This window comes from Propithecus coquereli, unplaced genomic scaffold (genome assembly GCF_000956105.1).
Source record: "Propithecus coquereli isolate 6110/MARCELLA unplaced genomic scaffold, Pcoq_1.0 Scaffold69, whole genome shotgun sequence".
Classification (NCBI taxonomy): domain Eukaryota; kingdom Metazoa; phylum Chordata; class Mammalia; order Primates; family Indriidae; genus Propithecus; species Propithecus coquereli.
The window spans coordinates 7,003,669-7,028,520 of record NW_012152951.1 but is presented as its reverse complement, the minus strand read 5'-3'; the positions used below and the strand labels follow the sequence as shown (position 1 = coordinate 7,028,520).

General features: G+C 41.9%; 1 protein-coding gene across 1 annotated transcript in view; it reads left to right on the top strand.

Moving 5' to 3' along the window:
- Positions 1-1,169: 1,169 nt before the first annotated feature.
- The window catches only part of CCNY (cyclin Y), a 39,061-nt gene continuing 15,378 nt past the window's right edge, over positions 1,170-24,852 (top strand). The window contains exons 1-5 of the mRNA XM_012660961.1: positions 1,170-1,203; positions 14,859-14,959; positions 19,930-19,965; positions 23,488-23,545; positions 23,639-23,758. Coding sequence (XP_012516415.1) covers positions 23,504-23,545; positions 23,639-23,758 — 162 coding nt within the window. The 5' untranslated portion in view covers positions 1,170-1,203; positions 14,859-14,959; positions 19,930-19,965; positions 23,488-23,503. The remainder of the gene's footprint in view (positions 1,204-14,858; positions 14,960-19,929; positions 19,966-23,487; positions 23,546-23,638; positions 23,759-24,852) is intronic.

Sequence of the window (24,852 nt, the reverse complement as noted above, 5' to 3'; positions counted from 1 at the left end):
GCACTCTGCATGTGGCGCTCACCTTCTGTCCTGTGACGGGAGCAGGCCAGTAGCACCTGCACGTGGGTCCATCTGATGGCTTGGTGTAGGCACCTTCTATCTGTCAGTCTCTCTCAGTGTACCCGACAGTATCCTCAGACTAGTGTTTGCTTTTGTATCTGGAACATCTTTGAGATAGCAAGGGGGAAAGCAGTCATTCCAGAGAGGGTGGGACCTCTACAGAAAAGAGAAATGTTTCCTTGTGAATCTAAGAACAGCATATGAATGATAGGAAAACAATTCCTCAAAACAAGCGCCTCCAAGAGATCACCTGGAGGGCTTTTGCAAAATGGTAGTGAATCTATTTTGGGGGCGTGGACTGCAGGGGAAAAACCCTCCTCAGATGATAAGCTAGATTCCCATACTATCTTTTAGGGTGCCCGAGGTAGCATTATTGGCTCCCTGTGACCTACGATGTCACATCCTTGAAGGAAACCTATTCTTTGTGTCCTCTACAGAAACTACTGAATAAATGTGTCACACCCACAAAAGTGAGTCTTGGCAGGAAAGAAAATGCAGAATTCGATGATGCTGGGTCACTGCAGGCTCCTCGGGTTCCCCAACACCCTTCTGCTGCTCTGGGGCTGAGAGCTCCTGTCCTGAGGAACACTGAGCTCGGGGGATCCGGGGGGGCTGGGCTGCGCAGGCCACACGTGCAGACAGCAGTGTGAGAAGCAAACATCTTCCTATACCTTAATGCTGTTATGGATATTGTTGTTGTTGTTTATATTTCCCGTGTATGCTATGGACATTTATGGGTCTGGTTGGGTTAGAAATAAATAGTCCTATTATTTGTTAATCATATTAAACTAATGGATGCGTGCAAGTTTTATGAGATTTACTAATTAATCTTTTATTCAGTTGATAGAAATCTGTTACCCCTTAATTGATTTCAGCTGCAGTTATTTTGTTAGGGTGCTGTTGTTTAAGTGGACGTATATTTCCTGCTGTTAGCCAAGGTCATATCTGCATTTGTGCAGGTCCCATATTCTTATATTTGGTAAATGAAAAACTGGGTACATTGGTTGGTGGAAGGATGGGACCACGACATAGGGCCCAGTCCTCAGCAACCTGGGAGGGGTTGGCATGCAGGCATGTAACATTTCTGTTGCATCTTTTGTTTTCACAGTGAGAGAAAAACGCAAGAGTCTCTTCATTAACCATGTAAGTGAAGCTGTCTCCCTGTGTTTTTCCTAATAACTGTACAGTGTAAAGAGCTTAAGTAACTGTGATGGATGAAAATGGTTCAGGTATTTTGTTGCTACTTGGAAGAACATGAAGAACGTTGCAGTGTACTTCCACTTAGTTTGGTCTGTAACTGGACAAGCATCACCCGGTATTTATCCACTGTCCCAAATGTTTTTCCAGAAGCCCTAGACTGCTGCTGTTCATGGGACAATGTGCATGAACAGTACCACAACAAACACCACACAGCAGGTCCAAGTGAAAGCCACTTCTTTTTAATTTCTAATTCTTTCCTTCCTTTCCCCTCATGCCAAATTTTTCTCTTGTAGCGTAGTTCCATTTGAATAAGCACATACTTGTTTTCCGTGAGGCTGTCTGCCTCCGCACTCTTTCCCCTCCCCAGTTGTGGTTTGTGGGTCCAGTAGAGTCTTCGTGTTCTTTTGTTGCTCCAAGAAAGAGGATAATCTTGGTAACACTTTAATTTGAAAAGGAGTTTTAAAAATCGGAGTCCAGTCAGTTGGCCATTCTGAGCAGTATCTTCCTCCCCTGGTGGCCAGGTGTGAGGTCCCTCATCGAGATACTTCATCCCTCTTCCTCAAGCAGCAGGTGCCGCTGGCTGGCTCCAGTCCCCACCCCGCACCCCATGGCGAGCTCTGCCACCAGGCATGTTATAGCCACCGCTCCTGCTCTTTTTAAATACGTGCCCCTTTAGGATAGAAAACTATCTCCAAGAGGTATGGAATGATGAATTAGGTAAATTATCAAAATAAGTATGCTGTAAAACTTCATCCTGAAAACAAGAATAACGTATTTGACCGAACAAAGGTCTTTCTCAGGATTTTAGACAGTCTTCATATAAATATTTGCTGATCTTGAAATACTTGGCCCAAAAGCTGTGTATTAAAGAGACTTAAAGCTGTAATATTGTATTCCTTGCCCTTTGAAAATCTTGACCAAATGCAGTTGGAAAGAAATTCATAAGCAGAGACCATGCACTCAAGGGCACCATGCTCGGCCCTTAGGAGACTGGTGATGCCTTTGTAGTCAGTGTCAGTACTTATGTGCAAAAACAGTTTTCTAGGGATCAGAGGGTTTATAGTTCTTATCATATTCTTAAAACAATCCATGACTTCTCCCCTGGCCACTTAAATTTGGAAGCATTTATGTAAAGCATCTGTGAAATTACAATGTATATCATGAGGAAAATACAATGGAAATTGTCAGGACTTTTTTTTTTTTGGAAGCAGTGTGTACCTGGATATGGAAATTTGAGTGATTGAGACTCATTCTCTGAATCCTGGCTTCCATTTCTTTGCCTTTTGGGTGCACTTGAGCACTTTCCCACTCATTAGCACATTTGCCAAGGAGCTTGCAAGGGAAAGAGAAGAGCTGAAACTGCAGCCGCCTTTCCTGTTTGCTGCAGCTCCGCTGAAGGTGTGTTAAAGAAAGGGGGGCGTAGGAGTCGGATTGTCCATGCCACTCTGTGCTGATCGTGGCTGAGACAGAGGTGTGCTCTCACGGTTCCCCCTGCACATCTGTTTTTACAAGCTCCCCCCTAACCTCACATTCTGTGTCCTGCACAGCCCTGTCCTGGCACCTGCCACACCCTGAGTACATCAGTGGGACCCAGCACGTGGATTAGAATGGTGGGCCGTGCATGCTAGTAACCCAGCCCAGCCTTCAAACCTCTGCAGAACCTCATCTTCTGACCCAAAGAGTGAAATCACACAGTTGTTGAGATCCACTCAGATGCACCTCTTCCTATGTAAAAGCAATCTCTGGGCCAAGTGTCTTATGATACAGATGACCCTGTGACAAACAGCATGTCCCTCCAAACCGTGAACAGACCTCACTGAAATGGGCGCATCAGTCCTGCCTACGCTGGAAAAAGCTGTCGGAGTGTGCCAGGCCAACCAACTGAAATCTAATTGGAGTGAGATTACCTGCAGATTCATTTAGGCTAATAAATCAACTGTGTTTTTGAAGTTTTGAGACTTAAATGTATTAAGTTAGAACAGTGGAGGGAAGGACAAGGAATAATGATGATTAGTATCTTCTGTTAAGTGCTTTAAAGTGTGTGTGCCAAGCTCTGTTCTAATTGGTGTAATGGACTTGCTTATGTAGTTAGCACAGTAGCCATGCTGGGTAGGTACAATTTAGCATTCCATTTTACAGACGAGGAAACTGAGGCACAACGAAGGTAGCCAAGTAAACAATGGAGCCAGGGTTAAGAGCTGGATGGTCTGGATTTAGAGCCCCTCTTAGCTTCCATTCTGTGTGCACCTGAGACAGTGACACCAGTTTCTGTGCAGGAGAGGTTGCTTAGCTTGCTTAGCTGAAGTTAGAGTTTAATTTATAGGACAGTCTATAGGACTCATTTCTGAATATGGATCTCAGTTACAAAATTTATGGTTTAATTCGTTGAACTCGGAATGGCAGTTACTCTTTGCTCTTGCTTATAAAAGACCTTTTGGTTTTCATTTGCTTTATTGTGAGGGATGTTTCCGTAATTTTCCTTCAAGTTTGTGAAGAACCTACTTTGTACATGTTGCTCAGGTAATCTACAAAGAGGCTATCATTTAAGATAAATGAAAGCAATGGATGTAGCTAAGCCATCTGAGAGCAGTGGGTGGGTGTGGTCCAGCTCTATCCCAGGACGATGATAACTACAGGGGAAGTATCCTGGCTCCCAGCAAATAGCACATATTAGCAAGTGAAAAGAACAAACTTTGATCCAGGGAAAAGGGCAGTAGAGAGTGAAACCTGGGGCTGGAAAAAGAGTTGGGCCTTTAACTGGCTCAGACAGCCAAGAGAGACTTAAAGGATTAAGTGAAAGGAGGCTGCTTGTCAAAGAATCATTACAGGTTTTAAAACTTCAAAGCACTTGAGAATAAACCACTCTGGGAGTTTTGACAGCAAGTTAAATCAGGGGGAATTATAAAGATTAATATTCCAATCAGCACCTATGTTTAAGATGTAATTAGAATTGATAGTTATAGGAAAATTTAGTACATATTAAAGAAAGAGACACAGGTATTTTTAAAAGCCCTTGTATAAGGGCTTTATTTAAAGTTTATACTTTATTTAAAATTTGCTGAAGTTTTGGTTTTGGTTTTGCTTTTTTTTTTTAAATGTTAGTGATTTTAATGAATCTTTTAAGTAAAATGTGAAAAATCTCCGATTATAGATTGCAGGTGACATCATTGTAGGTGGCTGGAGTCCGGAATCACTCTTGAAACTTAGGGAAAACTCATGCCTTTTACCTTAGACCAATTTTTCTATGATATCCTCCTGCCACCTGGTGACAGCGTACCTAAAGTGAATTGGTCAAAAAAAACAATGTTAAAAAAGAATGAATTGGGAGTTGAATGGCCAGCTTCCTTTACATCTTGTTTGTCTTAGATGCACTTTGAAATGAGAAGGCCAAACTGGGGATACTATGTAGTGTCATTCTCATGCAAAAAATCAAAGGATTTGTCCCAACATTGAGACAGGTGATGGTTCTGGAAACTTTATGAGGAAGTAAAGCGCCTAGAGAGTGTTATTTACCAGCTAAGCAAAAGTCACACTGTTAGCCAGACTTGGTGCCAGAAGAACTTTGTTCAAGGCCTATTCCTACCACCTGCTAATTAGGTGATCTTGGAAAAGTCTTGACTTCTCAATTTTCTTAACTCATAGGAATGGGTCATAATTCCACATCTGCTTGACTCAGATGAGGTAATGAAGGGAAGGTGATTTGCAATCTAATTATAGCACTGCACAGTATAAATATGTTGATATTATTAATATTGTTGCCCATTGCAGTTTAAGTAAATTCTATTTACTTTTCCAAGTTCAGTATCAAAAGTGATGAAAGTCTTTCTAGTATTTTGAGTATGACATAGTTTTTTCATAATTGTTAAGACCAAGATTCCCTGGGAGGAGTATATTCTGTTCAATTCCTTTTGGGAATACTGACTTTTAAATAGTTTTTGCTCGTCTTAAATAGTTCAATTTCAAGTTGATTTCTGCCTTTTAACTCTGAGAACAAAATAGGATTCCTTGTAAAATGGCTGGTAAAATATTCTGGTTATGATCTCCATCTGTAAGCCATAAAAGTCAAGGAATGAAGTGAGCTAGATACAGGCACTGAAATTTAAACAATTTCAAACCTTGCTTTTGCCTCTGGGAGATTTGCTCTTAATAGAACGAAACTTTATTGAGCAACTGCTATGTTAGTATCAATAACATATACTTGGAGGATGTGAAAAAAGACTCAGATTTTAATCTCAGTGAAATTTTTAAAAAATCCAATAAGATTAAAGAAATCTACCTCTTATTTTGAAATAATTTCAAACTTATAGACAAGTAGCAAAATGATAATAATGTCACTAAGGGAACCTTAGATGCTCTGGTTCTCAGACCGCTCGTTCTACTCCAGCAAGGATGTAGAAATGCAATAGGTGCTTTGTTATTTTCTCTCTTCTTATTTCTTCTTCCTCCTCCCCACTCTCTGGACCCCTCTCCTTCCTCCTTTTCTTTTTATAGACTGTCCAGAAATGATAATGGCACACACACACAAATGCGGGTGCAGCTGAGGAGTCTGTGTAGAATGGCAGTCCTCGAGCATGTTGTTCATGTCCGTGGGAGCCTTTCTCTTTTCCTACCCTGTCCTCTTTCCTCCTCCGCCCGCTCTTCCTTCCGTCATTCTCCATCTTGTTACCAGGCACAAAGGAAGCAGCACTCGTACAGTGTAATGGTCCATGCAAGTACAGGGCGGCTGACGGGTGGCGTTGCTTCCCTGGTGCCTTTGTAGAAGGTCATTTTGAAAACTACATTGTCCTTGTTAAGACACAACAAGAGAAGGGGTCGTTGAGCCCATGTTGTGGTTTATCGTGAAAACTCCCTGGGAGTTGCTGTGTTTGAAGCCCCAGTCTCTTGTGTGTGGTGTTAGGATCTCATCCCTGAAAGAGCCGGCACGAGTTCTTGAGCTCTTGACCGCCGCCTGGTGCTCACATGGCTCAGGGACCTCTGCAGTGAGAGAGGAGAGGGAAAAAGGGAAGTCTGGGAAGGAGCAAACTTTCTATTTGCAGCAGGGACTTTGTCAGAAAAGCCCTTTAAGAAGTGGAGTCGATTTCCCTTAACCTCGAAGAGGAGGCTCCTCCCTCAGCATCTGTGTCATCTCTTCTTTGACTTGTCATATATAGATGTTTCTAGCTTTTATTTTGAAAAATCTCAAACTTATGAGACAGTTGTAATAATAATACAGAAAACTCTCATATACCCTTCACTCTGATTCATCAGTTTTAAACCAGTGTTCTGTCACTTTCTATGCATCCTCAGTTGTTACCTTGTATTATTTTTTTCTGAATTGTTTGGGGGCAGGTCGTCTCCATCCTGCCTTTGCCCCCTAATACTCCACTGTATATTTCCTAAGACCAAGGCTCTTCTCTGTGTAACCACAGTATTGTTACTAACGTCAAGAACTTAACATGGATACAACTCTTTTGAATTAACTGTCCATATTCCAGTTGTGTTGGGTGGCCCCATAATGTCCTCTACAGCATGTTTTTCTGGTACCAGTTTCAGTTTAGAATGACACGTGGCATTTAGCTGGCGTGCCCCTCAATGTCCTCTAACCTGGAGCAGATCCTCAGCCTTTCTTGGTCTTTCACGACATTGACATTGTTGAAGAATACAGGGCCAGTGGTTTTTTTAACAGAACATTCCTCATTTTGGATTTGTCTGTAGAACTCAGTTCAGCATTTACAGTCGGAGTATGACACGGAAGGGGACAGCTCCCTTGCCCCGTTTTTCAGGGCATCAGATCTGGAGGCACACGGCATCCTTCTGACCCTCACTGGTGGTGCCGATTTGGTCACCAGGCATGATGTTGTCTGGATTCTCCACTGTGTGTTTACTGGTTTTCCCATTGCAAGTAACAAGCAGTCTGTGAGCAGACACCTTAAGACCACCCAAATCTCCTGCTCTTTATCCCACCCCCCAGAGTTAGCATCTGTTGATTACAGAATGTTGTGTGAACCAGTCTTTATTATTTTGGTTACAAAATGATAATTTTGCAGCCCTACCCCTTTCTCCACTTCTGTCTGTTGGCATTCTGCTTTAACGGAGAGACTTCTCCTCCCATCTGTCCATCCATCCATCCATCTTCAGTATGGACTTGTATATTTCTGTTTTTTCAATGACATATAGTTCGTTCCTATCCTTAAATATTTTGATGGTCACAGTGTCCTAGATTTGGCTCCTGGCAGTCTTTTCAGGTAGGTTCTGTGTTCTTGTGACGTGCCCACCCCCTTTTTTTCCTGAGCACTGCTTTGCTTTTTGGCACAATAAGATATCCTGGGCTCATCTTGTACTTTGCCTGCCTCAGTGCTGAAGTCAGCCATTTCTCCAGGGAGCCCTGCTTCCTTTTAGGGGCAAACAGTGTTAGAAACCAAGCTCTGGACACTGTGTGTGCTCATTGCTACTGGGGTGTTATTGCTTCTAGGCCCATTCAGCAGGCAAAGCTAGGAAATAGACATTTAAGAAATCACCAATTCGTACTCTAAATTTCCAATTCCGGTCTATCCCATAGGGCTTTTTCTTTTTCTTTTTCTTTCTTTCTTTCTTTTTTTTTTTTTTTTTTTTTGAGACAGAGTCTCACTCTGTTGCCCTAGCTGGAGTGCCATGGCGTCAGCCTAGCTCACAGCAACCTCAAACTCCTGGGCTCAAGCGATCCTCCTTCCTCAGCCTCCCAAGTAGCTGGGACTACAGGCACACGCCACCATACCCGGCTAATTTTTTCTGTTTTTAGTTGTTTGGCTAATTTCTTTCTATTTATAGTAGAGACGGGGTCTCGCTCTTGCTGAGGCTGGTCTCGAACTCCTGAGCTCAAGCAATCCTCCTGCCTCGGCCTCCCAGAGTGCTAGGATTACAGGAATGAGCCACTGTGCCTGGCCCCCATAGGGCTTTTTCTTGACTTTGGTCTTTGACTATTTTTTTTCTTATGAAAAACTTACTTTTTTAAAAACAGCATTGATAATTTATATATCATAAGATTCACCTTTTTAAGTGTACAATGCAGTGGTTTTTAGTATATCTACAGAGTTGTACAGTCATTACCACAGTCAATTTTGGAACATGTTCATCACCCAAAAAGAAACTTCATACCCATTAGCAGCCACTCCCTGTTCCCTCCCCTCCTCCAGCCCCTGGCAGCCACTGGTCTGCTTTCTGCCTCTGTTTGTTCCTCTATTCTGGACATTGCATATAAATAGAATCATATAATAAACAGCCTTTGTGACAGGTTTCTTTCACCTAACACAATGTTTTTAAGGTTCATCCATGTTGTAGCATGTGTCAGAGCCTCATTCCGTTTTACAGCCAGATAATATTCCACTTAGGGATATACCACATTTTGCTTATCTGTTTATCAGTTGATGAGCATTTGGGTTGTTCTACCTTTTGGCTATTATGAATAATGCTGCGATAACTGTTACCAGACAAACGTGTGGACACATGTTTGCTTTCTCTTGGGCATATACCTAGGAGTAGAATTCCTGAGTCATATGACAAGTCTTTATTTAATGTTTTCAGGACTTGCCAAATGGTTTTACTAAGTATTAATAGCTGGTTTTGGGCTTTTAATATTTTGTTTGTGGTCCTATCAATTCAATTTTTAACTCTATTTAGCAATAAGATACTTATTTCTTCAAAGCATGCTTTTATTTTTTCTTTACTTCCTTTGGTTTTTAATTTTTTAAACTTTTCCCAAGAGAAGAAGTGACTTGTTGGAACCAGTAAAATTTTGACTAATAGAAAAATGTGAGGGTATGTTACTTAAGAACAACCTGGTGTAGCAAGAACCCTTTATCAGAAGTCACGTGGCCTGAATTCTGATTCTTTGGATACTTCTCTGCAGTACCGAATTATGGTGTCATCTGGTGAAGCGCTTTAATTAAGTCACCTTTACAAGGAATGATGCCACTTGCCTCGCCTACCTCACTGGATAGTTACGAATGGCAGTGGAAATGGGATATGCCAAAGGTCCTTAACCGTCTGCATTGTCCAAATACTTGACACATTGGAATTTCTACGACAGTTTACTAATTATGTGGAAGAGTGAGCTCTAACAAAGTAGGAAAGAAACTTGAATTTCTTACATTCCAGGGCAAGTCCAACCCATTTTTGAGTCTTTCTGTAGAGTAAATTAAAAATGTTAAGACCTCCACTTGAATAAACATCCATCCAACCTTACACTCAGCATTCCCTAGAATAAGCCTATTTCTTACTCTACCCTACCCTGCAATCCACAGCCTGGAATATATTTGACCTTTGCATTCAAAAACTGAAGTAAAAGTAGAAAAAGTATTTTGGAAAATGAACCTTCATTTCTTTTATAGCTGCAGAAGGAACTCGGGCGGTAATAAACCTGTGCCAGTCGCCGTGCAGGAGAAGGCCCCTGAGGGAGTGTGCGCCGGGCAGCCCTGCCTGCAGCTCCGTCCTCATGGGATGCCAGGCCTGAAGGGCTGTTTGTCTGGACTTTGCCTCAGAGCCAGAACTATTAAAAAAAAAAAAAAGTACTTCTCACTGGAGAGTCAATGCAGGGAGCCATAATGAAGCCAAGATTTGACCTGGGATTGAAGTAAATTATGAATGTCGTTATTTCGTTGTGACTCAGAATAGAGCAGAATTCTATCTCCAGATTGCATTATCCCATGTTTGTTCTTGAGATCTAAAGTTGGTTTATTTTTCTGCTTTCATGGAGAGTGATTTTGTCCACCTCTGTTCTTCATTCAGTGGCTGTTTGCTTTTCCTACCTTTTAGCCTTCCTTGCTGTAGAAAATTGATCCTGCGAAAGCTGCCCATTCTTTCTTTTTCTTTCCATGGAATATTTGTGAGCAACTTGAGGTCAGAGAGTAGGGTTTTTCCTTTGTTTTGTTTTTTTCATCTTTGTGTCTCTGTGGCCCCTGGTGGCGCTGGGGAGATGATGATGGCGCTGTCCTCTCTCCCAGCCCCAGTGACATCTGAGTGTGTGGGGCTCTCCTGAGTGAGTGCGCCTGCTCTCGCTCATAAGAGCTCCGGGTTTGCACAGTGGTTTAATATTTATTGAGCACATCTATGTGCTGAGCACGTTACAGGTATTAGTCTATGCAGGTAGGACAGTTTTGTCCAGTCATTACAGATGGGAAGTTAAAGCACAGAGACTTCAGTGTTGTTTATGTGCTAAGCACTTTGCAGATGTCATTCCATGGAGTCCTCATAGCACCGCGATGAGAGGTGGGTTCTGCCATCTGTATTTTATGAATAAAACCACTGAAGCTTAGGGAGGTTAAGCCTAGGGTGATAGGCTTATAAATTACAATTTATTGCCCAAACTGGACACTTGTGTTTGTGAAAGGGGTTGCTATTATGGGTTACTCCAGGACAGCAGGGGCAAGCGAGGACTGTGCTCAGCAAGCCAGGACGCACGGTTGTCCTCCACAAGTAACTAGCCTGAGTTTACTCAGATGCATCTGAGCGCTAGGCCTTTGGCCTCCACTGCACTCTTGCCTCACCTGTCTAGAGCGTCTCATCCCTGTGAGCTTGGGCTCCTTGGTTCTGCAACCCTGCCCCCATTTGAGCATGTCCTGAGCATGTCAGCATTTCACTGCCCACCGGCTCAGGCCCCGCTGTGACTCCCGTTTGCCAGCCCGTCACCACATGGCACACTCCTTCCTGCTGCGCCACAGTGGCTGCCATCGTGGAGACAGACTGCCCGTGCTGGTGGCAGTGGTGTGAGCACTCTAGTCCCAGGGGTGGAGCTGCTCATCATCCGCTGATTCAAGAAGATGATCCAGTCTATACCTCCAAGACACCTGCAGCCCACTTGGAGTTCTTTGTGAATGGGGAGGGAGTGTGGAGTGGGAGCCAATTCAGAAAGGAAGTTTGCAGTGGAGGGACTGATGAGCGCTGGTCTGGAGAAGGTTAAGCCTTCCACGCGAGGTGAGGGGGAGGTATGGCAGATTCAGTTCGTTTGCCAGGGAGGAAGAAGCAAGGTGAGTGGACACTGCTAGTGGCCCTGATTTCTCTGTGACGTGCACTCCCTACTGGGGGTACAGGGTGAGGCGATGGATGGAGGACTTTCTATCTGACAGACATCAAAATTGGAGTTAGCTAAAGGGGTAGTCTCATTACTTGGGACACGTGGTAACTCTTTAACACTCTTCTTAAATATGTAGTCCAACAACGTGTGTTAATGGACCTTAATGTAAATCAGATGGTTTTGCACTATAGACACTGTGTGAATAGAGGGTCTAGATGATCTTGTCTCCATCTAGCTTTAAAATTCTGTCATTCTACTTGTTCATAACTTAGTTTGTAAAAAACGTATTTCAAGGATATAAAGTGTATTTCTTTAGAAATAATCCATAATTGGGCTTCTCATTCATCGCACTGTTCTCTGTTCCCCACGTGAGCAGAGTTCGTCGCGGTTGGCTCTGTAGTATCTGCTCTCTCACCAAGACACTCGTTAATCTCGGGACAGTCTTTCTAAGCTGCCTATAGCGTTAAGACCATCCTTGTCAAGTAAAACACTTAGACATTTTCTTTTATGTTCTTCTAAAATGTTATAGACATTAGGCATAAAGAGCATTTCTGTCACTTTGTGACATGTTAATGCCTTTTTTGCTTGATCAGTCCTGATATGTAGTCCTTCCTGAGTGCCAGCCCTGCTCAGAGCACTTACAGATACTAACTCCTCACAATGACCCCATGAGGCAAGGTCTGTTTTCATCTCTGTTTTACAGATCAGGAAACTGAAGGGCAGAGAGGGAGGCAAAGTAACACGGCTAGTGTTGGCCGAGTCACATTCGCTCTCAGGAGCGTGACCCCAAAGCATCTGTCTCCTCTGCCACTGTGCCCCACTGTGTTTCTAGTGCGCTGCATGCCATGTCACTTACTGGCAAAGACTGGAACTCAAGTGGGTGTGTGTCTCTCTCTTCTCCCCCCTCCTTCCCCTTTCTCCCCGCCCCATGCAAAAGCATACCAATTTGTCAGAACCATGGAGCAACTAAATTATTATTTTGACTGACACTCAGAATTCTCTGGCACACAGGTGTTTATTAAAAGTAGCTAATGAGCATACACTTTTCTGCGAACATACATAGTGCTTCCTTGGTACTCTCAGGCATTTGGAGAGGTTTGAAGCTGTCCAGGTCACAGGACGCGCATCGTTTGTTGGATGGCGCTGCATGGCGGAAGGCATCCGATCTTCCCTCCGCCACACCCTTAGGGGAACATTTCAAAACAAAACCCAAAACAGAGACAGCCCCGAGGCCAAGAGCTTTTCTCATGGCAGATTCCAGTTTACTTGATCTTTTTAGTGACATGGGGTTTCAGTTCAAGAGAAGTTTACATTCCACGAATCTTGTAGTCCTAACTGTCAACAAATGACGTAATGACCAAATGGTATTTATTTATTTTTTAAATTTTTTTTTAAGGTAGGTGCTTCTGTTGTACCAAATGGTATTTAGAGTGGTGAGACACCCTGAAACTAAAATCTTTAAAACTGAATACTTACAATTTTTATTCAGTCCGGAAATTGTTAAATAGTTTGAAAGCCGAGTTGGCAGCCCCTGGGCTGGTTGCACGGTGCAGCAGGGTTTGAGCTAACCCTCTGACCCTGGGGGACTGTGCACACGGGGGGTTTCCTGCCCCTTAGCTCGAAAGGCAGTCCTTAGATCCCGAGGGCACGTGGTCTGTATTCCCACCTGGCTGCATCACGGCTCTCCTCTCCCTGACGTCGTGGCTTGTGTTTTCTTAGGGAAACCGTCCGTTCTTTGCAAGTCCCATCACATTTTAATCTGGAAGGAATTTGTGTCAGAGGAAATAATTGAAACCCTACAAGAAATAGAAGCGATATATTATTGTCCTTTTCCTTCATTGTTAGGATTATTAAAGTTATCCCATATCTCTAAAAGTTCATTAAAACTGGAAAAATTCAATTAATTACTGGATTTTTGTTTTAAACAGTACTTGTTGAGATTTTTGTTTGTAGTAGATTTTGTATCTGTAAGGAAAATTTCATAAGAATCTTTAGTTTGCCACCCACATTAATAGCCATTATTAGAGTCTGAGTTTTGAGGACTTGCATGTGATTACTACAAGAGTTTAAAAAGAGGAAGAGAATTGTTTTTAATGCCTTTGGATTGTTTTAATGGGAACGTCGTGATTACTTTGATAGATGTGAGAATGCCGTGTTAAAGTTGACATTTGGGCTGTGACTTGGACTTCACACGCTTTCTGCGGGCCCTTTCTTTACACAGGCCCACAACAGTGTGGACCTCAGAAGGGAAGCTCGAGAACAAGCCGTAGCTTTTGGATTTCCTGATTCTGGTTATTTCCCTCTGACCTGTATGCTATTTATGTAAAACCAGTGCTCAGGGAAGGTTAGAACGCTTCAGGTGCGGCGCCCTCTGGCTGTGGTTTAAGAAATTGAATACCCTAAAGTATCTACTGTGTAGTTTTGAGATAAGACTCTGTTTATAACATTATTCATATATTTCTTGGGCTGATAAAGATTTTTATAATTTTGTTACAGAGGAAACCTTAACTAAATGGGAAGTAAATTTTAAAGTATTGAACGGAGTATTTGGACTCTAGCCTTAAAGCTTCCTTACTATATTCATAAACTGTATACCAAAGGTTTTGTTGGAGGTGGGCAGGTCAGGCATGTGATTTTATGATTCCTAAGGGATCAGGTTTTTTGTTGCTAAAAATGACACTTAGCATAGCATCAGGCAAGTGGAAACTTGTTTATGTGATTCGATTTTTTCCCTAATTCACCTTTGATCAAGAATTATCTATATTGATGTCTACTAATCATACTGCCCACACAGTTGCCAACAATCTATTTAGCATTCAACTAGTTGTCATCAGTGTATAATTTAAATTCTGTTTTCTTTACCATTGTCTTTCAGAAGTAGTTCTTTTTTCTAAAGTTCTTTAGAGAGCTCAAAATTTGTCCAATTGTGAAAGAACCAGTCATAAGACCACACAAGCACACTACCTAATGGGCATCCGTTGGTTGCAATTTCAAAAGTATCAGATAATCTTCCTCTTTAAAAAGTATTTTGTCCCTAACAAAGGAATACTTTTTCTTTTCTTTATAACTTCGCCTGCTGAAATTCAAGCAGATAAACCAGGAGATTCTAAATTAACGTTGTCTGCATTTTCTATGGCCTCCAAATCAGCTGTACCCCGGGAGTAAAGCAAATGAGCACAGCGGACACTTGTCTTGCTTTTTACAGCAGGAAACCAGGGCGCACCTTAATCACGGGCTTTTGTTAGTATATCCATGTTTCACACGGGCCCCGGGCAGGTGATTTTTTGATTCTGAAACACATTCTTTGACGCTTGATCACAAGAATTTGCTATTCTCCTGACGTGGGAGGTTTGGGACTGGGAGTGGTGTGGTGAACGGTGTATGTGGAAGGGCAAGGAATTTCATTTTCCGAATAGTGTTTTTGCGCTGTTCTTGTTCTTGGTGGTGGCGTTGACCCTTCTTGCTAAACGTCTTTCCTCTGTGGTCTGACATCAAGGTAAGGGGATGATGTTTCTTGAAAGAATTTGGAGCCCTGTCTAATTACCTTTGTTTTTTTGACATTGTTTTCTAGCATCCTCCAGGACAAATAGCAAGGAAATACAGCTCCTGCTCCACTATTTTCCTAGATGATAGCACAGTCAGTCAGCCAAACCTCAAGTATACAATTAAATGGTGGGTATACAGATTTTTTTTTTTTTTGGCTTAACTGAATGTTTTCTCTGTTCCTTAACATGATGGCTAAGCTAGTTGGTTGTGAGATCTCGGAGTGGTAGGATTTGGGGGGTAGGGGTGGGGGGGGAACTGACAATTCAAGAAATCTTTTTTAAAAGTGATTTTTGGTAGTTAAAATATCGGGTGTTCAAAATACTTATGCAGATTACACAAAAAAGTCCAAAATTTTAAATTAAGTGTAGATTACTCAAAATATATTTTCAGTTTCTGTGCCTACTTTCTACCCTATTGCTTTTTATTGAAGCCGTCCTGGTGTAACTTGGCTAATATTTTTGCCTTCTAAGTAAAACAAGGCTCCTGTGTTCCCAGTTAACACCCAGGGCTGCAGTGGAACGGCCTCTGCGTAGCGAGTGTACTTGCGCTGGTCAGGAGGTCTGAGTTCTGACCTTGGTCCTCTCACCGACAGGGAGGCTTTGGGTAGGTCCCTTCTCTGTGGGCCGTTAGTTCCATATTTTAAAGTTGAGTTTGAGAGGGAGGAAAGGGAGTCTTTGGATAAAATTCTTTCCCTTTGGGGGCTTCAGTTTCCTTATTTTAAGAGGGAGGGAGCACTGGTGTTTCCTTTAATGTCCCCCCCTAGCATTGTGGTAATAACAGCCCTTAGCAGGGACCACTGAGAACTTGGTGTGTTGGGGTCTGTGGTCAGCAGCTCAGCTGTGAAAAACCTGTGATATTTTAACAATAGTGCCTGTCAGTATATGAAATAAGTGTTTACATTTCTAAATAAGAAGTATCCCTCCATCTCAAAGGGCCAGGTTTTCAGGCTTAGAAGCCCACTTCTGAGCGTGGCCACGCATGACAGGCAGGCGGTGAGGACGGTAGCCATCTCTGTGGCCGGTGTCCACGCCAGGTGGAAGGTGGAAGACAAGGCCACTTGGATGGAGGCTACTTGTTTATAGACAGTTCTCACCTCACCTGTTGGGTTGCACATTTCCAGGGTTTCACATTTTCTTGGAAATACAGCATCTTCACTCACTGCCTTGGCATCTGAGGGCAGGGGAACAGCTAGTGGGCGCAGACCCAGCAGGCAGCACTCTCAGCTGGGAAGAGATGTGTCTGAGCTCCACAATGCCTGACCTTGCCCGAGCCACTTCTGCCCTTGGGCTGTGGTGGACTGCTGGAGATGGGAGGTGCAGGACCTCTTGGAAGTGTTTTCTAGATTAAGTCATCAGGACTTGTGCAGGAAGTGGAAGCCCTGTGCCGCACGGCCGTGGGCATCTGCTCAAGCTCCGAAGAGCCCAGAACGGAGCTGCTTGCGTCCCTGTGACCCTGGGTACCTCTCACAGGGAGGGAGGCAGAGCAGAGCAGGGGAGGTGGGGGCTCTTGGGATTCACGAGTGGATCTGACTCGATACTCCATGCTTTCACCATTGGACCTCTTAAAATTGCCACTGCTTGTAACATTAGACACTTGGGAGCCTGGTGGGAAAACTAAGCGACAATTTGGTAGTTCATTGGTCAAATCTGGGAGGTGCAGGCGCCTAAAGTTACAAATGTGTGTCTGTGCAAATTACTAGTTCCTGCCCTGGGTGCACCTGGGAGTCACCTGGGAGCCTAAAAACACATTGGCGTTCGACATCTCCCTGCAGATCCAGAGTGAATCTGTCTGAGGTGTGGTGTGAACATCTGGATTTGTAAACCACCTAGAGATTCTGACAGGCAGCCAGGGTCGAGGCCCCTGATGGAAGGACAGCTGCCCTCCCCGACCCCCATCAAAAGTTTCAGGGTCCCCTTGAAACTTGTAAATCAACTGTGGGTTAGCATGTAGAGGACAGAGAAGCTGAGAGGCAGGCACAGTTAGGATAGCTGCTGTGGAGACAGCGTCAGTGCAGATGTCGTGGCTTCCCTGACTCAAAGACATTTTCTCTGCACTTCCTAAATTTGAAATTCCCACAGTCATAGTTGAGTTGCTTTAAAGACATACCTTGGGAGCTGCGCAGGGTGGGCCCTACCTGAAGTAGCAGCACCATCGGAATCCATCCCAGGAAACACCAGCGTCTCATGCTGGGTTTGGCTAAAGAGTAAAAAACATTTTGGGGTATTAGCAGGCCTGGGGGAGTTCTTCAGCAAGGGACTTTGACAGTGTGAGAGGAAAGGGGTCCTCAGAAGGAGAGGAGTGCCAACGGGCAGGGGGATGCGAATCCAGATGCCATCGCATTCTAGAGTGGGGCCTGAACCCTACCCAGGGCCTGTCAAAAGGAAACTCCTATATTCTTATTTGCTTCCTTGCCTCCCCTAAATCCAGGCCCACTGGCCCCTCACCTGTGATATCAAAATTGATAGTAAAATCATTAACACTGCAGTTCAGCTTCATGATGGGCGTAAGTGAGCATTTCTGGGCCAAACTTGCTTCCTGAAAACCAGTTACAACCTGTTCCTGTGAGAGAATGCTCCGAGTTCTAAACAACCCGTATGTAACGTGGTTTTTGGAAGGCAACCCACCCACCTGTAAATTGGGATTGCCCAGATTAACAAACGTATTTGCAAATTCTAGTTGTGGCTGGGATAGAGAGTTGAGTGCTGGTCTAGCAGTGAAAGAAAAACTATAAAAAATTTGGGCACTCGTTCTGTGCTCCTTCTTTCTATAGACATGATTTTTTATTTTGAGACTGGATTTTCCCATCTTTCCCCTAAATGCCAACAGCTGTGGTATGAATTTAGCGTTCGCCAACCACCCTCCACGTCCCTGCAGCCAGCCCCTCCCCGCTAAGTCCTGTATCCTAATACCAGCTCTGTGGTGTGGGTTATATTATTATCCCAGTTTCACAGATAGATGGGGAAGGGAAGGCTGCAAGAGGTGGAGCGAAGGAGGGAGGCAGGTTTGGAAGCCAGGCTGTTCTGACTCCAATCCAGTGGCGTTTATCCTGTGCTGCATCACCCAGGGCGGAGGGAAACATTTCCTTTCTCAGAGATACTAAACTAATCACTACACGAAACCCAATCATATGAAACATTTCATTTAAATCCGACATTAGATTAGAAAAGCAGTCATTACCACATGACTATTAAATGAATAAAACAGTGATTTCTCCCCTTTTCCCAGAGACAACAGGGTAGAACAAAGGGCACAACATCATTATATGTCAGACATCCTGACAATCTGCTGTCAGAACCTGAAATTTTTGATTTTTAAAATAGAATCAGTAACATCTACTGTGTTCTCTTACAGAGCTATTAACGTGAAAACACTTTGCAAACCTTATTATTTTTTTAATTCTGAGGCCCTTTCACCGCAGTTACAATTCCTTCATCACTGAGATCCTTTTCATGATGTTGGGAGAAAAACGATGACTTACCACTTATTTGCTCACCAGTACTCAACACTTAGCTGAAGTCATTTGAATGAAGCAATATGGAAAGAGAGAGGTTTGGAAGAATGCACGTTATGGGATAGAGGGAGATTAGCTATTGTCACGTGAAGTCACAGGGAAACCTCTGGAATCCAAGGGCTTGCCCAAGGCTGCCAGCTGGCGCGGCCGAGTGGGTGGAAATATTTGGGCTGAGTTGTCTGTCTCGAAGCTGGTGCCCTGGGTGGCAGTTTCTGCGCTCTGAGAGAGCAAGAGCACAGTCCGAGACAGCCAATCAGCTGCGTTCTTGGAAGCTTAAAAAATAATTTTTGGCCTCCTCGATAAATTTTAATGTAAAACAAAAATAGTGGAAGGATCTAGGCAGTTTTTAAAAGAGGAAAATTTTTAAAGTTGGCTGGTCAAACCCTGCGAACTTAATAGGGGATTAAAGAAACTCAGATTGAACAAAGGTAAACTTTTTGACCTATCCAGTCGGAGAACACTTCGTTAAAGCATTTAAGGTCGGTCTTGGCGAGTGTGAGGTGAAACAGACGCTGGTGGGGAAGTACGCTGGTGTAGTCTTTCTGAAAAACGTTTGGCAATGTGTGTTGGGAGCCTCGCTGTTATTTATACCTTAGATTAAGTAATTATAATTGCAGGATGCTTTCTTATGGACATAATATAGTCATAGGTTGCACAAATATTTATCTGTGAAGATGTCCATTATGGTATTATCATTGCAAAATATTAGAAAACTTAAATGTTCAATTGTAGGGAAATGGTTAAGTAAATTACTCAACAACTGTATGATGGAATATATTCAGCCATTTAAAATCATGTTTTTGAATATTTTAATCAAAAAGTGATAATAGGGATAAAGTAGGATGCAAACCTCTTTGTTTACACACATAATATCTCAAGCTAATACTTATCTTTGGGCAGAGGGATTATTTTTCTATATACTTTCTATATTTTCCAAAATTTCTATAATACATGTTTTTTATAACCAGAAAAACATTATTAAAAAAAAAATTCAGGGGAGGGGAATGTACATTAAGTGAAGATCTTTTAAAATGTAAAATAAAGAATTTAAGGTAGTGCTATAAATAAAAGTTACGGTACCACTTCAGCCTGTGAATGAATAACTTGAGCAGATTGCCAAGAGGTTATTGATTTAAGAGGAAAAATAGCAAACCGTTGTGGGTGATAGTCATATTTTTTTCGTAGTTACAAAGAAACCACTGATCTTCTAAACTAGTAGATAATGAAGTTGAAGATTTCTAAAGGTGTTTAATTTATATCACTTGTTTTCTATATATCATGGCTGTATTTTACAAGTGAGGAAAGCTTAAAATTTCTGAATAGAAAGAGCAATTTGTCTCTGAATATCCCTTGAAGTTCTGTTGTTCCCAGAAAAGATTTAATAATTCTTGGGAATGCATACCAGATAGATTTACTTTGAAGAGTACATTTTCTTGATCAGCATTCTGAATGACATAGGGCTGTTCAGGTAGATTATTAGGCTTTTTATTATTTCTAAATATTTATGTTCAAACCTGATGTCAGATAATATATGAGATCTTGGATATGCTTATGAAACATTGAACTTCTGCATTTTATTTTACAGTGTAGCTCTTGCAATATATTATCACATCAAAAACAGGTATGTGGATGATTAATTTTATGCTAAACTATCACACATTATCTTCCATTTTTCCTATTTTTCTCTTATTATGTTTTAGTTGCCTCAACCTTTGAATTTTATATTCTTAAGTTACTATTTTCATAGAATTTCTAAAGGTAGTATAATTTATCAAAACTTCCTAGGTAAGTGCTGAACTGCTTCTGAATCAAAGGAAACCAGCAAAACAGACCAGAGCTCCTTAATGATGTTCAGCTTCCTCTTCATTTTTTATTGTCTGTATAATTTGTTTAAATATATTATCTTCCATTTTTCCTATTTTTCTCCTATTATGTTTTAGTTGCCTCGACCTTTGAATTTTATATTCTTAAGTTACTATTTTCATAGAATTTCTAAAGGTAGTATAATTTACCAAAACTTCCTAGGTAAGTGCTAAACTGCTTCTGAATCAAAGGAAACCAGCAAAACAGACCAGAGCTCCTTAATGATGTTCAGCTTCCTCTTCGTTTTTTATTGTCTGTATAATTTGTTTAAATATTCTATCTTTTATAAAGTATTATTTAAAAAGTTTTCTGTGTGCAATTTAACATAAAAAATGTTTATAGTTTGAATTTAGTAGAAGAAATATTGGTATAAATTTAGACATAAACTGTTTTAGTGTTGTAGAAACCTCTCTCTGATAGCAGTGTATCTGGCAATAGTTCAGTTAATTTAAAAAGTCTGTTAAAACAGACAGTCCACAAAAATCTACCTTAAACATTTTATTTCAATGTATAACATGTAAGAATACATTCTTTTGCCTTTTTTTTTTTTTTTTTTCAATGCAGCATCAGGACATTTGCTTCAAGCATGGGACATTGATTGGAGAACCAAAGTGTCTGTCTTTTATAAGCCACACCTATAGTTCATTCTTTCCAGATTGGGTTTTTTTTTTTCCCCAATAGCAAGAAAACTGAAGGACATTTACAAAACAGTGAGTGTAGAATTTTTCAGGTTTTGTCCACACATGGAATCTACAGCAAATTTATTTTTTGTGATTTCATTTTATTGGGTCTTTCCAAAGCATCCTTCTTGGTTTTCATAAGAAAAAAGCCATTCTCACGGTAGTCCTGTTTCATGGATTAATGTAATATTTATGTATGTTACACGAGCATAATAAGCACAACTGGTGTGAACTAGTTGGGAAACAAGCAGAGCCGCCACAGGGAAAGCGACCTAGGCTGAAGCCCCCCCACCTTTAGGGGGTTCACAGAGCGGGGAGAGAGTTGGGGTAAGTCAGGGCAGGGGAGGTTGGATGACAGCTTCTGACTAACAGTGTTATGGGAAGACGCAAATATCTGGAAGCAGACACCTGCAAAGTTATTCTCTGTAATGACCTATTTCCATATTTCAGTGGTGCTTGAGAATTTTAGATTTTTAAGAATTTACGAACGGTATGATTTAGGAACTCTAAATCTTGAACCAGAATAACATATCAGTGAAAATGCAGATTTTGTCTCGTTGCTTATTTCTATGACCCTCGTTCAAACTTTTTAAGCGTTTAAGCCTTAAGTAACAATGTAATACCATTAGTGAAATTCAGATGTGCTTTCAAGCCAGGTTTGGGTTAGAATCTCTATTTCTCAGCTCGTAGACTGTCACAGATCCCGAAGTTTATTTAGCCGTAGCTGATAATAACAACGGCCAATTTTATTAAGCGGTTACTCTGACTGCTCTGGTCAGTTGTTGACATGCATTGTCTGCTTTACTTTTAATAACAATTCCTTGAGTTGATACTGTATGATCTCCATTTTATGGATAAAGAAATTGCACAGAGATTAAATAATTTGCCTAGGATTATACAACTAGGAAATTAGGGAATTAGGAATTGAACACAACTACCACCTACACCTTTAATCCTATTGCTCTCCTAGATTAAGGTGATAAATTAGGCCGAAAGTGAATGAGCGGAAGTGGAGAATCCAACTGAAAAACTGGAGCATTTGTAAACAAGCATGATTAATCTACAGATTGTAGCCTGAGGGTCTGTAGGGAGGAGGAGGCATGACTGTCGCAGACCTTTGGAGCTGGTGATAGACCGTGCTGGGTGGATGTGGTGCTGCCCACCTGGGACACAGCTTTCGGTGGAAGTAAGGAAGCAGTCTACTTCCTAGAGGATTCTCCAGCATCCTTTTCCCAGCATCATTTTAGCCCAAGTTCTTAATCCTCATTTATATTTTTAGCCTCTGTTCTCATTTTTAAAATTGCTTCTGGTGAACGTTTCTCTAGAGTGCTGGGTGGCTTTTCAGGGGCTCTCATTTCCCAGGAAAACTGAACAGGCCTCAGCTGCCTGAGGAAATGGGGTGCCGGGCCAGCCTCTGTGTCCCATGCAGCGTCCTGAGTGCCTTGCAGGGGCTGTAAATGAGGTGGGGGACCAGCTGATTCTTCATAGCCGGGGTCACGATCAAAGCAAGTATACCCAGGGGCACCCAGAAGGAGCTGTCCCTACGCACTCAGACTGTGCCATCAGGGCAAACCGTTCTTTCACTTGGGTTTATCTGTGCATTTGCTGTGTTTGTGGAGGCAAGTGTAAGTGAGCACAGGTGTGACACCCAGCGCTTTAAAACAATTCTTGTTGTGCAAATGTAGGAATGAAAATTGAGCTGTTTTGGTAAGCTCTTTCTTTCTCTTTTGTTTGTATGCAGACAGTAAATTTACAAAGCAGAAATTGTAGTGTTTACCGTGATGAGGGTGTGACGGGGACAGGTCTATAGCATTCAGATGTTCTGAAGCCCTAACCATGGAAATTATATGTGGTTACCCAAAAGCAGTGGTTTCCACATTTAGTTTTTAAAGAAAAAATTTTAGGTAAAACTCATTTTACATAAAACAGTTGAAAGTAGAGCTGTCACTGGTGCGGGTGGTCCCGGCAGCCAGAGCCACCGTGTTCTCAGGGAAGGTCACCATGTCGCGTGGTTCTATGCACGTACCAGCCTGGTAACAGCCAGCCGGTCTTCTACAGATTATTGAGTTAATCTTTTCTACTTGTTGCCTCTTGTTTTTTGGTATAAAATTGTGAAACTCTTAATGAAATAGTCAAGTTGCATGTTGTAACCATTTCCACCTGATCTCTGGGACACCATGAATGTCGATTCTTACCCTCACACTTCTTTCCTGTCAACCACGCATGTTATGGAGGTGATGGTTTAAGTCAGTCTGTCAACCTTTGCTCAGAAATAAGATGTTAAAAGAAATTTAAGTAATTTGCTTAGATTTGGTTCATGTGAAAACTCAGAGAATGGAATCGAGGTTTTTTTTTACTTACTTCAACTAAACATGGTTTATAACCTTCATTTCCATGGACTAATCAAACAAAAATGATTAAATATTGTACCCAAGAAGGACAAATCATCATTTGTGAATAACCAACAACAGCATCTCATATATTTAGCACTGACTTGTGTTTCTTGAAATACAATTGAATCAAAATATATTTTTGTTTTATTTAAGCGATGCTCATTCTTACAGAGAGTAAACTCCATTTTCTATGATTTTCCCCACCAGGGACCCAGATGGAAGGATGCTCTTAGATATTTTTGATGAAAACCTTCATCCTCTTTCGGTAATCTCCTCCTTGTGTTTTATGAGATAATTTAATTATTTCTCTTTGGCGCCTGTCAGGTAACTAGTCATCTGAAAATATTTCCTTTCGTAGAAATCCGAAGTGCCACCAGATTATGACAAACACAACCCAGAACAGAAGCAGATTTACCGGTTTGTTCGGACGTTGTTCAGTGCTGCTCAGCTCACGGCTGAATGTGCCATTGTCACCCTGGTGAGTTACCTGCAGAAGGGCCACTTCCACTCTCACCTCCACGCTGGGTGGCCCTGGGTCTGCTCCTGTGGTTCAGTGCAGGGGGGTGTGAGCAAGGATGCTCTCCAGGTGACCTGTGGAAACTATGGTGTGGCTTCACTGTTGTCTTTTTTTCCGGGAGAACAGAATATGGATATCCCAAAAGAGGATGTAAAATATGTTCCACTGTCCCCACCTAAAGTCATTTGTGAAATCACATTCAAAACCAATAAATGCTGAGATGCTAAATATAGGTAAGTACAACAGTTAGGCTAAAGGGGAGTAAGAAAGGCCAGGGTCACCCCCTCTTACCATCCAGGCTTCCTGTTGATTCCCTACAAAGATTTTAATAACACTAACAAGATACGATGAATACTTACATCCTGTATGAATACCTGTCTAGGAAGGAGTATATGTATTGCTAGCTTCTGTTCTGTGATTTTTGTGTAAATGTGTCTGTAAGATATTCAGAGACTACGTGGAGGTAATCTGCATTTTAAGACTCAAGAGGAAAAAATTAAAATCTATTCTTAGATTCTTAGAACTTTATGGACGATCTAGGTCAAATCTCATTTGGGAAATAGATTTAACAATGGAACCCATTGTCATCTTTTACATTGTGTGTAACTCAGATAAGAAATTAAGCTTTGCCTGTGCATGAGCTATCCTGGTGAGCAGAACACCATTCCGTGTCGTTTCTGAGAAGAGATGATTGTCTAATAAAAATTCTATGGGCGACCTAAGGACTCTGTATTTCTGCCACACTAAGAGATTTGTGCTCTTAGTAAACCTGTTTGCTCATTCATTCATCTGTTCATCCATGTATTCATTTCTTCTCATTGAACTTGCAGCCTAAAGGGTAAAACAGTCAAGTAATCATTATGATTTGGAATGATTATAGTTTCTTGTGTCATAATAGAGAAGTGTAGCCTAGGTGTGGGGTAGGCTATATACACTGTCTAGGTTTGTGTAAATACACTCTAGAGTCTAGGATGTTCACACAACGACAAAATCGCCTATCGACATATTTCTTAGAATGTATCCCTGTTAAGCGACATATGGCTGTACTTGTAAAC